Genomic DNA, 12,468 nt, shown 5'->3' with positions numbered 1-12,468 from the left:
GCCTGTCAGATCCACATAGCCAGCTTCTGTGTGACGCCTCACACTTCCTGAATACGACGTGAAAGATACCTTATTTTCTGACCTAGTCAGCTACACTGTGCAGTTTACTGAACCCCACAAGCAGGTTTCATAAGCTACATTTTCTATCAACTTTTCTTCTTCCCAAAACATAGCTCTACAATCCTACCTCAGCATTTTCCTGTTGTCTTTTCAAACAGTCTTTTCTTTCTTGACAATGTAATCAGCGTGTACAAACTAAATCTCACTGCCTGGTCTGTTGTAGGCAAAGCAAGCAGCCTGAACCACAGGCTGATGAGGAGAACACATTAGGCTCTGGAACAAAAGCATCCAAGTTGACCTGCTTTGCAGGCTGATTAATAGAAACAAGCTCCGAGGACTAATCACAAGTCGAGCCCTGTTTTGCAGACCGATAGAACAAAGACATAGGAATAGAGGGGCAGTGGCAGCCCTGGAATACAGATAAGCAAAGGTAGGCAAGGCTCCCCCAGGCAAGTCGCAGCCCGTACAGGCCAGAACCCTGGGCCCCATGTCACAGGCAGGTGTTAAAGCCAACGCTGCACCTGACTGCTCTGGGCTAGGCAGCAATGAACCATCTGCTGCCCAGTGTTGTGGAAACTCAGCTGTTTGTGGCCAGGTCAGCCCCACAAGCCAGCCAGCACTTGTTGGTTAGGATGGACACGTCCAGTCCCCATCTTCTCTGATCACCTGCTACACTGGGGGTCCAGAGGAGTGTGCACCCTGTGCAGACCCATGAGGACACACAGATCACACAAGGAGAGTGGGGGCCCAAGTCATCCATAGGCATACATCTTACAACTAGAGAATGTGGCCATTTCTCCTGACATGAAAAATAAAACTTGTCTCCCGTAAGACCGTACAAGATTCCAAGAAACATGGAATGAAAGAAAAATAAGCCACTCACAGGAGAAAAACGCTGTTGTCCTTGTGGGGCATTCCCTGTATTCACTTTCTCTCTTTCTCTTTTGATAATGAGTCTGTCTACTTTTGGAGGGAATATGGCTTTTAAAACACTTACTGCTAATTAACAGAAGAAAAACTTACCACTATCCCTGATAAACGATACTAATTCTTTAATGGGGGAAACCATTAAAAATGGTGAATGTACGAGCGTTGTTACTAGAACTGTAAAATCTTCAAACATGAGTGTCTTGCTAGCTGACGAGAATTTACGCAGCCCAGGAGACAGAATAGGTAAGCACTGCAACATCTTTCTTTCGCATCATTTCTATCCTTGATGGCTTCCTACTTTAATGATTTTCCCACCACCATTTTTCGACTCCTGTGTGTAGAGAGGTTCAGTCAAACAAAAGCTTCTTTGGTCTCATTCAGAAGAGGATTTGCCTGGGCGTTTTCTGAGTGAAACAAAGGGCACGGATACTCTCTGACACACCTGCATCCTGCTTCATCCACAACCCAGTTATACTGTCTATTGTGCGACAATAAAAAGCCCTTGGTCTCCACAGCTACCGCATTTCAGACCTGACCTCAGTGCGCTGGGAAGCCTGTGTGCGGTTTACAGATGAGCCAAGCTTCCAACTCTCCCAAGCAGGCATCCTGTTTCTCAGCAACCTTAAAATCGACTTCCTCCTGGGATTTGCTTTCTGGTTTCCGAGTAGCACAGAGAAGCAGCAGGTAGGTGTGGGGGTGCCTGGAGGCGAGTGCCCCACCTTCCCACCTCTCCCGGCCTCTGAGGAGGCTGCCCAAGTGGCACTTGGAAGCACAGAGGTCGGCTTCAGCACTGAACAGGCACACGGGGTCCCCTCCTTCCCACGCACTGTGCAACCTGACAGGAAGTGCCGCTCCCTTCAAAGGAAAACTCAGTAACGCGGGCAGTGGCCACGGAGTCTGAACGCCTCATACGTCGATTTATGGAAATGACTGAGAAACAAAACCTAGAAACGAACCCTGCGAGTCTTGAACACAAAGCTGTTCTCTCTTAGATGGAAGGAAGAGCCGAGGAAGTGACTGATGAAACACACGGCGTGTTCCTGATGAGCACCGTGCTGCCGTCAACAGCCGCTGTTAAGGTCTATCCTAGCGTCTGTCTTCTACTTCGTTCTGAAGGTCTGTGCGTCGATTCCTCGCTCACAACAAACCTAGAAGCCCCAGCCCTGAAGAGTGACTTAGAGCTGGACTTCCAAATCATGGAGGCGATGAGGTAGAGTTTTCCTAGTTTCTGTCTTCAGCAATTCTCTGTCCAGAACCACGGTCCTGCGAGCTTCTTCCCGCGGCCTGCGAATCCCCTGGGGACAGGCAAAATCAGCATCCCTTATTAGATTCAGCTTGAAGATCAATATATCCCAGAATTTCAATAACACAGTAATTTGGAATGTAGTGAGAAAAACAGGAACCGCCATTTATTAAGTCAGGCAGCCATCAGAGGCACTCAGCTTTAGGTCCAATCCTGCACACAACGGACAAAATGCATCACCTGGTTTGGGGAGGAGTGGGAAAGCAGCATGCTGACTGGGCTCTCCTTTTCTTTACAAACCGCAGCGTTGATGTTGATATGCAGTAGATGGGCAGGAAATTCCAGCACCCCTTTCTGTTCCAGTGATCTAACCTGTAAACCCGTCAAGCCAACACAGTGGAGCTGAAACTTCTTAGATTGACCAGTAAACATCACCACCGCCTACAGATGCTACCTTGGGAAATTTTACTCGGGAAGAACCTTCCTTGGGCCAGGTGTGTCCTCATCTCCACGGGCTTCTTTTCTCTCTACCTTTTCATTCCAGGTCTTGCTGCAGATTTCACACCATGAGTCATAGTAACTGTATTTATATGCTGACCAAGCCCGTCTCCTCTAACATTTGTGCAAAACGGCCTCTTCTCATGAATTGATGCAGAATGCAAACCCGAGGCTCCAGACTCAGATCCAGGTTGCTGGAGAAGCCCTCGCCCCCACAGAACAGTCTGCACGTAATTCGTGGTCGCCACCCAGCGTCGCCTTTACCTTTCCTGGGTGAGACGCGGCCAGGCGTTACACACGGACATGAGCTAAGTGGCCTGAAACGCGACCCACATCTCCATCTAACAGACACCCAGTCCCGGTTCCACGCCTTTGGACAAAGTGGGGACAAGGTGCTGGGTCCCCTCCTAACTGAGTCCCACTTGTTCACGTTCTGAGCAACTCCACAACATGCAAAGAAACCCGCAAGACTCAATATCCACTTCTGAAAATTCTCTCGGGAGAAGCCACTTTCCTAGCCCACTGCTGTGAACCAGTGACCCCATGCCAAGCGGGTTCCGTTCCTGTCCTGGAGGAGGTCTCCTCCTGACCTGGTTTCTGTCCCTTCTGCCTCCTTATACTGAGCCACCATAGAAACAACGGTAAGCAAAATAAACAAAGCAAAACAAAGTTACTCTTCAGGGAGGAAAATAACATTTTGTCTAGCGTTACTGATCTCATTTCATTCCTGTGAGAAAAATACACCAAAAAAAGTGAAAATAAATTAGTAAAGAGAGGTTTGGGAGCCAAACAGATTGGAGTCTGATGTCCAGGCCTTTGGGAAATGAGCATCGCAGGTGAGTTACTCAACTTCTCTAGTGTATACTGGGCAGCTTTCCTGCTGCTGGAACATAATTTCCAACACCTGCAACTTGTAGGAAAACAGATTTAATCCGGCTCACAGTTTCAGAGGCTCGGTCCATGGCTGGCTGGCTGGCTCCAAAGCAGGGCAAAGGTGCTCACTTCCTGGCAGCCAGAAGCAGGAGCGTGCCAAGGAGAGATGAACCAGCCAAAGGCACAACCCAGTGACCCAGCCCAGCTGGGCCCCAGCGGGCAGCAGCACAGGAGCCGTGAATGTCAGTGGGCTCACTGAGGAGTACAGCACCCGCTAATCCAGTCACCACTCCCAGACTTGTAATCCAGATGACTGACCGTTAACCTTCACTGCCACAGCGCAGTGATGCTTTCTCGGTAGGCTACTGTCAGGCTTAAAGACAACGTTTCCTAGGGGACCTGTATGAGGGTGGTGCTCAAGACAAAGCAGTTAGTATTATTTGCTTGGCCATTTGAAAGACGGAACCGTGGTTCAGGGAGATTGAATAATGAACTTGGCAAAGTACATATGTTCTAAGTGTTGAAACCGAGACTCCAGCTTGCCAGACCAGCCTGTGGTTGGTCACCCGGCCTGCTTCCTTTAGGAGGTGGAACCAGACTCGTGACTGACAGTTTGAGGGAGAAGGTCCTGCTGGAAATCCGTTAGCCATGGGGACAGGGAATCAGCAGAAGAGTTTGGCCCAGTGTCCACGCCACGAAGCCTCCTCTGTCACAGGGGGGTTTCTGAGGACAGCCCACGGGCTCACAGAGGAAGCCTTCAGGAGAGGAGTGACACTGGCCTCGGGAGTCCTCGCGGAGTTGTCCAGTAGGGCAAGGGCCTCTCCCAGAAGGCCTGGCTGGGATGACCGCAGAGGATGGCAGGGCGGCCATGGCAATGCAAATCCCTGTGCAATGTCCACCTCACCCTCATCACAAGTCATCAAGGGAAGAAAGGAACAGGTGGGATGTGTGGGCAGCACAAAGCTGTGACCACAGCTGAGCCACAGGCAGAGGTGCCACTCAGGAAGGAACCAGAAAAACGTGGATTGGGACCTCCTGGGCCCTAAGGGCTCACTGTCTGGAGTGAGCTGGAGAAATTCACCCTTCATGTCCAGCTCCGCGTACAAAACAGACATCTGTGTCTGCACCGAGCTTGAAAAGAAACAGGACAGAATCTGCATGACTCTCACATAGACTTTAACTACCAAGTAAGGGGAGCTCTCCACACCCAAAGACAGGTTCACAGTGTCCAGCGATCCTCCTGAGCCTGCCAGTCCAGCTCCCTTCCCACCTCCTTCACAGCCAGTGCACACCTTGGCTGAGGCCCTGAAGAAAGTCTCCATGTGTTCTCACCTCTGCTCTTGCTGCTCCCAGGCAAGGAAGCCGTCCCAGAGAACCCAGAAAGGCCTTTCTTTGAATGCTCGCTGTCCTGACCCTTAGGAAACCGTGCCCACTTGGGAAGACGTCATCCTCCCTCCACTGCTGAATGTTCCGGAAGGGACTAGCAAGTTCCTGAAGCCCCTGGACACAGTTTAGGGCTTTGCTTGATTCCATGTTGTTCCATCACCTCTAGTCCTCTGTGTTGTAGATTTATGGCTATTCTTGACCTTGTATTGGAAATGTTTTCTGTCTGTTCACAGTCTCACCAGTCCTTCAGCTCATCAGTGCAGACATAGCTCTAATGCCATCCATTCGTTCAGGAGCTGCACACTGAGCATCTAGTACGTCCTAGGCATGGCCTAGCTAGGGGTATGCAAGCAGAGCCCTGCATGTCCCTGCCCTCATGCAGGGCACAGCCACTCTGGAATCTCCTGTCCACCAGCAGAAGCTGAATTCCAAGAGGGAGCTCACGAAGGTAACATGAGAGAATGAAAGCGCACCTAGGGGCCGGCCAGCCATGCCTCAGAGGGCCCAGTTCTGATGGGAGACAGCGTGTGGGCCTGGCCAGCCCGGCATCCTCAGGGGCCCACAACCAGCGGCCAGCACTTCCTTTTAGGCGCATAGACGCAGGGCTGCTTGTGCAGAGAAGGAAAAGCTAACCAGCCAGCAGAAAACCGGCACGTAGCAGACGCGCGCATGCTGTGTGAGATGCAGTCCCTGTGGAGCAGCAGAATCCGACCCACGCCCCAAGCACTCTGGGAGGTGGACTTTTCTCTTCCAGACCTTAACTGCTGGAGCACACCTCACAGACAATGCCAGTCTTCCCTCCGTCAATGCACCCTCATTTCCCCTCCAAGCTCACTTTACCCGGAATCCCAAGAGACCCTTCACAGCAGTGGCCTGGATTTCTGAACCCCGCTTTTGCAACTCAGTGGCAGCAGCCAAGTGTTCTCAGATGAAAAGCAGCCGCTTCCCGAGTTATTCCAGGTCGAGAAGTAGACGGACATCTGCCATGACTAGGATAGCCCGGTTTAGTCTAAGAACTTGGCAGAGGGACTCTGGACTCCAGTCTTGCTTCTTCCCAAGGCTCTGTGGCTTCTTCGGGCCAGTTACCTCTCTGCCCTGACCTCCTTTGCCGGGTCCCTCTGTCCAAAGGGTGTTCTAAGGAAGCCCCCAAGCATTCGTGGGCTCGGACTCTTGGGAGTAGTCCTGATTAGTACAGTCCCACAACCGTATAGAACTACCCACCGTGTGGCCCAAGTGAGGCAGCGGCACCAGAGCTCTGTCAGTGAAATGACTGCCCAACAGCAAGGTATCTGTCATTGCTGCCTGCTGACTGCAATGCTGTCTCAGCTGGTACAGGAGGAGATTTAAATGGGGCCTTGGAAACCTACTGCACCGGCAGACCTGTCCGCAGCCCCTCCACCTTCTTCCACATAGTGGCCTCCACACACCTGCTGGGGGCTCAGGCTGGCCAGGAGGCTAAGCTGGACAGAGTTGGCTTGGGCTGAAGGGCTGCATTGTATCAACAGGACCCGCTCTGCAGGAACCGGCTCTGGACACTGAATTTCTTCGCGTGCTGCTTTGGCTAAGGAGAGGCGGGAAGCAATGTGATAGGTTCTGCTTTCTCCTTTTGCAAAGAAATGGGGCTATTGCTAAAACCAGAAGCAAATCTGATCCCGCACGGTTTTGAGAGCAGTCAGCTGCATTCTGAAGCAGGCAAAAATGTAAACAGAGCCGTGTAACTCTAGAGTCCGGAAGAGCAGGCACAGATTTCACAATGGGAGAAACAGTGGGCCCTGGGCCAAGAAAAATGAAACGTTAGCCACAGCCTTTAAACAGAGCCATGTAAAAGCAGAGTGCATATTTGCTTAACACATGCACACAACACCTCTTCTGTGTCCGGCTCTGTCAGAACCACCCTGGATAAAACAGGCAACCCCAAAACGGCTTTGGGGCTAGTACTGCAGACTCCATCTTCAGTGTGCAAGGACTGTTCTGCTTAACAGGCAGACCTTTCTTTCTCTCTTTTTTTTTCTCGGCCCAAGTTAATTACAAAGTATGATTGTGAAAATAAAATAAATGAACCCATTCTGCCCATCCTCGTATCGGAATTCTATCATACGAGCTGCCAATTGGTTTTCTAATCCTCTCCTTCAATATCTGCCGTTAATTTGTTCGCTGTTTCAAGAACTTGAGGACTGTCAGCAAAATACATGATGCATTACAAAACTTATAATTGGAAATAAAAACATCTGAAGCTCTTCTGACAGGGTAGACATGAAGTACCGCAGTGCTGATCAGAACAAGGAACCACGAGCAACCTCGCAGCTATTTGTGTGCAAACACAATTATAAATGCCGCAGACAGAGGAATCGACACTTAACTCCCACTTGGAAAAATGCTGAGAAAATTACATCTAAATGAATGAATGAACTCCACGTGTTTATGACAGGAACTGAGGGGAGAGAATGGGGGGGCAATTCCTGCACACATCTCCTCGGAAAGCGCAGCTCCACCCCGCCTTTCCCTCCGCGGCAGTGTCAGCCTGCACTGCTGGGCCTGCTTCGGTTTCCCTGCTGCAGCAGTTCAGGCGCTTCCGCCACGGCTAGCAAATCTGACAAATTGCACTCAGGTCCACTAGGACGCGATGAAAAGGTGCTCTTTGTTCCTGGCCTTTCGGTCAGCCCGGAGATGGAATTCCTGGACATCGGAAAGCCCACTCCTATTCACTGTGCGCCGCGGGACAGCAGCCCCGCGGTTCCCTGTGGAGGAGAGCGGGGCAGGCGGGGCTGAACAGTACAATTGCTCTCCCTGTCCCTGCAGCCCGCGCTTTTTACTTTCTGCAGCAGAGCCTCTCATCAATTAGTATGTGAATTTTTTTTTTCTACGGAGCATCTTAGCATCAAAAGAGCAACGGCAACCATTAAAAGCAGAGGCCGGTCAGTCTTTAACCTGCCAAGTCCCACAAGCAAGTTTCCTGAAAGCTGCTTGTAGTTTCACCTCGGCGATGGATTCAGCAGCCAAGAATAAGAGCAGCTTCCAAACTCCACCTGCCCTTCACTCTGGCCAGACAAGCCGTTACTGTGGTAGCCAAAGCTTGACAGGTTTGACTCTTGTACCCTCTCTGCAGCCATCCCCGAGCGACCAGAGAAAAACATCACAGAGCTGAGTGTGTGCCAGAAAGAGGAGCCGGGAGCGGCCTGGGGGCAGGGGAGGAACACCAGGGACAGTGGGCCTGGCTCTTGGAGCGGAGCCCACAGCCCGAGGACACGAGACCCTCCTGTGTGTCCCCCAGAGAGAGGGGCGTGTCACAGGAGGTAAGCAGATCTATGGAAGAACTATTCAAGGGAGATGCCTGATCCTTGGGAGATTTCCCCGGAATGCTTGGAAGAAGGAACTCTAGGAAACGGCACAGCCAAGGCCAGGGGATCCGGAAGTGGAGGCCCACCCGCTCCTCTCCTTCCCGACCCAGTGGGACCCCACTCAGGCCTCTTCCGGTAAGGCCATGGCCCGGCCTCCCAGTCCTCCTCCTTGGGCCCTGATCGTGCCCCAGCCCTGCCAGCCGCACACAGAGGAGCTCCCAATGTGTGGTGCGTTATTTCCTCCATATGTGTTCCTGTTCTGTGGTCAGTCAGGAACCGGCACTTTAATTCTCTCTAATCGCTGTGATGCCGTTATAAACTGCGAATCTGGACTAATATTTCTTCTCTGAAGCTAAACTAAGTCAATGTCTACATTTTATTTATTTATTTATTGGAAGTCAAATCCAGGGCCCTACACATGCTAAGCAGGTGTTCTGCTCCTTAGTCTTTAAGCACATGAGTCACAGGTATTTTCTTCGACTGATGGCGGTTATTTTTGAGAACCTTTAACAAGGTGCAAATGCTTAGTACCAAGAATCCTATTCTGCCTTTTAGTGAAAATTACTCAAAATTAACAACTCAGAACTTAAAAGTTTGTTCAGAATGCTACTAGAAAAGTATGGTAATCAAATGACTCAGTTTACAAGTTCAACTTTGGAATATCTACTGGGCTCTGAAAGCAGGCGTTCTCCTGTAGCCAAATCTCAGGGACTGAAGAAAGCTAAATCCCAAAGGAGAGAACACTGGTAGCTATGACATGCAGTCATCCAAACTTTACTTCTACTCAAGTTCTAAGTAATGCAAGAGGTTAAAAACTACACTGTGTTGAAGTTGTAGAAAGCACGCATGCCCACAAGGACATTTTCCTGGAAGATTTGAGCTGTGGTGTGTGTGTGTAAGTGGGTGGCCATGAAAAACATTCATGAGGCCAGACCCCATTCCTGCAGAGAAGTTCAGGGACTCAGCCCCCGACAGTTCCTCAGCAGAAGCCCAGCCCAGGCCAGAACCCAGCCCAACTCTGGCCCCAAAGTCTCCCTGTGAAGCCTGATGAAAGGGTAAAGTGGACCAGAAACATCACCACTCCAGAGGAGTGGTCTGGAGCCCTTATCAGATGCTTCCTCTAGTTCAGCGGTGGTGAACCTATGGCACGCACGCTGCAGCAGGCTGTTTGTGTCACTGAAGCTCTAAAAGGTTCGCTACCACTGCATGCCACAGCCTGGGTAACTCTTATAACCCCCAGGAGTGGGAGCAATGCCACTGCTTCCCATTTTAAGGATGAGAAAGTAGAGGCATGGCGATGTTAAGAAACCTGCCCAAGGTCCTGGGGCTGAGCAGTAAGATCCAAACAACTGAGATCTCCAAAACACAGGGTGAAATGGAAACTTCCCTTTCATCAACTTATGTGTTCTCCACAAAAACACCAAGTACCAACGATCCCTCATCGTAAAAGCGGACCAGCAGGAAAGAGCTCAAGTTCTGTGGAAATTCCAAAGCACATTACACCGCACAACAACTTCAGGATGATGTTTCAGGAGACTAATTAATGCCGCCTATTTTCTTGACTTTTCCATCCTCTGCAATATTGAAATATAAATCTGACTGACATCTGTGCAGTTCTGATATAAACTTTATCTGCAGTCCGTCGGGGTCACACCCATTGCAGCACATATCTGAGTTTGCTTTCTATTTCTTGGGCCTCTGCAGGCTTTGCCTCAAAACCCCAGGTCACCTCCTCCTCCTGCACAGCCAGCCTAGCAAAACCCTCCTCCCAACAGGTTCACATCAGCTCAGAATATGGGGGATTCCAGCAGCTCTCAGTCCAGGGCTCCCAGAGTCCTGCTCCTTTGGAAACAGCCTAAAGGGCCAGGGCCTCTGAAGATTTTTCAAATACATCTCAGGTTACTGAAGACCTGATCCTGACCTGCAAGGAGGGTTTCTGTGGCAGGCACAGGCCATTCCTGGATTATGTGCCTGTCAAGAAGTGCTGGACTGAGCAGCCGAAAGTGCCCGGTGTCCCCTGCCCTGTTCCCGGAAGTGCTGACTCCACCCTCCAGCACAGTCTGAGACCCACTTTCAGGCGACAGTCTGACAGGACTAATTTCTGCTGTCCGTTCTCTTGCCCTTTACCATAAAAAAATAAATCAAAGGCATTAATAAGCTGGATAGAAAGTGGATCTGCAGACTGTAAGCTGATTACACCACCACCCCACCACCCACAACCTCTCAGCTGTCCATCACCCCTGAGCCAGACCTGCTTGGGTCAAATCAAGATGCTACCACCTACTCTGCTATTTCCTGAGCAGACACTTGACCTTCCTGTGCCTGCGTTTCCTTATGTGCCCCAGAACCACAATGCTGCCTATCTCTGAAGGGATTTCGAAGATTAAGTGAGTAATAGATACAATGAGTTTAGAACAACACATGGCACATGGTCTTTCCTACAGAGCTCACAATCATTACCAGGTTGACTTTGAACAGAAATGCTTTTCCAGCACTTCCTGTACCCACTCATCGGTCCTTCTGGATACCACCCAAGAAAGCTTAAAAAAGCCCCAAGATCACCCACAGTGTCTCAGCTTTGTACTTCAGAGGACAAAGGGAACTGTTGAGTGCAGAGGTCGACCTGGATTCATGGCTGCTGCCCTCTCCCGGCCCTAATGCAGCTCCAGGTTAGCCCTGCTCAGGACAGATGCGGAGCCCTCAGGAGGGGTCCTAGAATCCCTGGATGTGGATGAGCAAGTGTCCCAGTGCTGGCTCCGGGGTTCAGAGGCTCACCCAAGTCCACCTAAGTATGCAGTGGCAGAGACAAGAGCAGAAAACGGGTCAGCATTACTCTGCAGCGAGTGACCAGGCACCTCTCCGACAGCTTTGCGAACATCTCCTGTTTATAACCCTTTGACAGCCCGGAAAGCAGCAGGCCATGGGCCACCCACAGCAGGCAGAATGCTCAGTGACCTTCCCAGACTCTTCTCTGTCGACAGACACACGAGTGGCCTCAGTCCCAGTACAGACACACCTACCAAAACCCTGCACCATGGATCTTGACTGCACAAATCTGCTGCATGATGGGAATAAATGCTGTGCTGTGCAGCACTGCCAGGGTCTGTTCTGTTGGAGACCGGCAGTGAGCTTCCCCTCCATCCAAGCCATTTTCACTGAAAGCACCAACGCCCAAATCACACTTTCCTGGTGCCCAGCTGCAGCACGAACACTTACCAAGGTGCCCCGTATATCCTGAACCCCTTCACTGTGACCTCCGAATCTTGCAAGTAAATACTGTTCGTCAGGAGGGACTGAACATTGTCAAAGTCCTCTGGTTTCAATTTGGACACGGAGGGGAAACGGTAGTAGTCCTGCTTAACAAGGTCGGCCATGAATTCCTTATCGAATGTCAGTTCATGGTTCCCGGCAATCACTATTTTATATTCATACGGCAGGTTTCCTGAAATAAGAAAAAAAGAGCAGCAATTAGCACGTTCATTTCCCATCACGAAGTACAGCAGCCGAGACTGATGAGCAGCCGGCTCACTCAGACGAAATAGCTCACACATTCCGTGAGATTTCCATGTGAACCACAATGCATTAGTCCTTTACAATGACACAAAATGAAAACAGGCAGGAGATGGGGAGCTGCTGAGAAGCCAAAAAGGTACGGAGAAGACACTCCGCTTTCTAGCTCTCCTGTACTGTACGGACTCACGGACGGACCACACAGTGATGAATCTGCACTTCCTATCTGGGGAAAAGCACTTTAATCGCGACCCTTAAAAGATGGCCTGGATTCGATTTGATCCTCAAAAAATAAGCCAACCAACTATTATTAATGACCCCGAGACAGGCTGTATTTTCAATATTTCTTTCATGCAAAACACAGGACCGAGCCAAGCACTCCACAATTAGCACCTAGGAGGGGACCACATGCTGCAATTTCCTATTGCAAGTCTAATTTTAAGTGTATCTTTCTGCTTGTGAATAAAAAGAACATTATTAAAGGCCCCTCATTGGTAGGCTAACTTTCCTCCCATTGGGAAGGGAAGAAAACTGTAAAGCTTAACCCCCTTTTAATATTTATGGTATGGAAATGTGAGTTCTCGGTGTGTGCTTTTTATGCAAAAGTTTCCCGATCGAAGTGAGATAATT

At 50.2% G+C, this 12,468-nt stretch overlaps 1 protein-coding gene across 9 annotated transcripts in view; it reads right to left on the bottom strand.

Moving 5' to 3' along the window:
- Window positions 1–12,468, bottom strand: part of Mpped2 (metallophosphoesterase domain containing 2) — a 149,070-nt gene that overhangs the window by 61,366 nt on the left and 75,236 nt on the right. For all 9 annotated transcript variants that reach the window (XM_010640423.3, XM_010640424.3, XM_010640422.3 and 6 more), the window contains one exon: window positions 11,545–11,770. In XM_010640423.3, the coding sequence (XP_010638725.1) occupies window positions 11,545–11,770 (226 nt within the window). The remainder of the gene's footprint in view (window positions 1–11,544; window positions 11,771–12,468) is intronic.

Source organism: Fukomys damarensis, unplaced genomic scaffold (assembly GCF_012274545.1).
Source record: "Fukomys damarensis isolate Sample0158 unplaced genomic scaffold, DMR_v1.0_HiC HiC_scaffold_16, whole genome shotgun sequence".
Classification (NCBI taxonomy): domain Eukaryota; kingdom Metazoa; phylum Chordata; class Mammalia; order Rodentia; family Bathyergidae; genus Fukomys; species Fukomys damarensis.
This window is presented reverse-complemented; position numbering and strand designations above follow the sequence as displayed.